Source organism: Macrobrachium rosenbergii, chromosome 23 (assembly GCF_040412425.1).
Source record: "Macrobrachium rosenbergii isolate ZJJX-2024 chromosome 23, ASM4041242v1, whole genome shotgun sequence".
Classification (NCBI taxonomy): Eukaryota; Metazoa; Arthropoda; class Malacostraca; order Decapoda; family Palaemonidae; genus Macrobrachium; species Macrobrachium rosenbergii.
In genome coordinates, this window is record NC_089763.1 from 38,264,469 (window position 1) to 38,266,968 (window position 2,500).

The window sequence follows — 2,500 nt, forward strand, 5'->3', positions numbered from 1 at the left end:
AAAGAAGAGGCTGTAATGGAAACACACAATAATCTTGTGAAAATCGACAAGAAATTAAAAGAGAGAGAAGAAGATATCTTGGAAGCAGAGAAGAATCTAATTAGCCGTGAGAAAGAACTGAAGGAAAGGGAGGAGTCTCTCCGAATTGAAGAATCTATTGTAATGAAAGAGAAGTTGAAATTGAAGGAAGGAAAAGTGGACTCAGAAGGGCAGAAAGAGGAGGAAGAGCCAGCGTTGGACGAAGGGGTAGCTGAAGAAGGTGAACCCGAAAAAGGAGAGTCATGTGAACAGCTTTCAGATGAAGAGAATAAATCAGTACCTGCTGGAGAAGACGATGACGACATGGCCTTACTTTCCATTGCCAACCTATTCAATTTACTGCCTGAAGAAGAATCACACCAGGAGGTGAAGAAAGGTAAACAAAAGAGAAACAGACGGAGAAAAAACAAGCAGGAAAAGCAGAAAGAATATTGGGAGGAGGAAAACCTAATAGTTCTAGAAGCTGAAGACGATATTGAAATTGAAGGGGAACATGAAGAACCTCGATGTGGAAAACACTCGGAGGAAGAGGACGAATTAGTTATTGCCAACCCCTTCAATCTACTGTCTGAAGTGGAACTTGTGGAAGATGAATGGCTCAAGGAGGACAAGGAAGGTAAACCACGGAGACACAGGAGAGGAAAGAGGCAGCGTGGACAAGAAGAAAATGTTACAATTTTAGAAGCAGAAGAGGAGCCCGAGGCTGAGAAAGAGGAGGAAAAACCAGCGTTGGACGAAGGAATAGCTGACAAATGTGAACTCGAAGAAGGAGAGTCCTGTGAAAAGCTTTCAGATGAAGAGAAAAAATCAGTACCTGCTGGGGAAGACGATGACGATATAGCCTCACTTTCCATTGCCAACCCATTGAGTTTACTGCCTGAAGAAGAATCCCACCAGGAGGTGAAGAAAGGTAAACAAAGGAGAAACAGGCAGAGAAGAAACAAGCAGGAAGAACAGAAAGAATATTGGGTGGAGGAAAACAGAATAGTTCTGGAAGCTGGAGACAATGTTGAAATTGAAGGGGAACATGTAGAAAGTGAAGCTGCAGCAGAAGAACCTCGATGTGAAAAACACTCGGAGGACGAATTAGTATCTGCCAACCCCTTCAATCTACTGTCTGAAGTGGAAGTTGTGGAAGAGGAAAGGCTCAAGGAGGACAAGAAAGGTAAACCACGGAGAAACAGAAGAGGAAGGAGGCAGCGAGGACAGGAAGAAAAAGTTACAACTTTAGAACCAGATGATGATAACAACTTAGAGGACCAGTGTGAAATTGAACCTGTAAAAAGTGACCCTGAATTAGACATAGTGGAGATGAGTGATGAAGAAGATCGTAACGAACTAGGTGATGAAAAGTCTGAACAAGATGGAGAAACAGACGATGAAGAACGAGACAGGGGAGACTCAGAAGAAGACGAATCAGACGACGAAGAAGAATCAAGAGATGACACGCCTAAAGGTCAAGATCAGGATCAACCGTTTGTATGGCGGGTTCCAGGGCTACCCCGGAAACGAATTCCAGGACGACAGAAGCAGAGGCCACGGAGTCCGCAACCGAAAAAATGCCGGAAGAAAACTAAGGAGCAGAAGACCCTGATGAAACAGGCTCGGGCACAATTCCAGCAGGTAAATCTGAAGAATAAATTCCAGAGAGGAAAAAAATATCAGTAAAGGCGAAATAATATCAAAGAGAAGCTAAAAAGTGTGGTCCAGAAAGGAGAGGAACCTGAAAAGAGCTGTTAAGACTTCCCCAGCAGTAGCTGGCAGCTGCCCATCTCCAAGGAAGGCAGATTGACTGCTGGCAGGGACCAATGACTGCCATTCCCTACCAGGGTAGGTGGGCAGACTCCAATGGTGGGGCTAACGGCTGGTTTCCCCCAACCAGCTGTTGGCTGCCACCAGAGGAGCCCTTCTCCCTGCTTTGGTGGGGAAGGGCAGCCACTGGTTCCTGCTGACAGGGGCCAATGACTGTCCCTCCTCACCGGGGTAGGCAGATGGACTCCACCAGTTGGACCAATAGCTGGTTTCCCCCAACCAGCTGTTTGCTCTGACAGGTGGAGCCCTCCTGCCTGCCTCGGCAGGGAAGGCAGCATTGGCTTCTGCCATCGGACACTTTCTGCCAACCTCCTCAGGGTCAGCGGCTGCCCTTCCCAACAGGGGCAGGTGGAAGGACTCCTATAGCAGGGACAAGCTGGTGTCCTTGCCCACAGGGGCAGGCGGATGGACTCCTCTGGCAGTGACAAGCAACTGCCCTTCCTCACAGGGGTAGGTGGATGGACTCCTCTGGCAGCAACAAGTGGCTGCCCTTTCCCACTGGAGCAGGCGAATGGGCTCCTCCGGCAGGGGCCAGTGGCTGCCTTTCCCCACTGGATCAGGCGGACGGGCTCCTCCAGCAGGGGCCAGCGGCTGCCCTTCGCCACTGGAGAAGGTGGATGGGCTCCTCCGGCAGGGGCCAGCGGCTGCC

General features: G+C 49.2%; 2 protein-coding genes across 33 annotated transcripts in view; both read left to right on the forward strand.

The window, feature by feature from the left end:
• The window catches only part of LOC136851091 (glutamic acid-rich protein-like), a 3,328-nt gene extending 1,455 nt beyond the window's left edge, over window positions 1–1,873 (forward strand). The window contains exon 1 of the mRNA XM_067125062.1: window positions 1–1,873. This exon is cut by the window's left edge and continues 1,455 nt beyond it. Coding sequence (XP_066981163.1) covers window positions 1–1,707 — 1,707 coding nt within the window. The 3' untranslated portion in view covers window positions 1,708–1,873.
• The window catches only part of Ack-like (activated Cdc42 kinase-like), a 290,732-nt gene that overhangs the window by 145,336 nt on the left and 142,896 nt on the right, over window positions 1–2,500 (forward strand). The window lies entirely within an intron of this gene.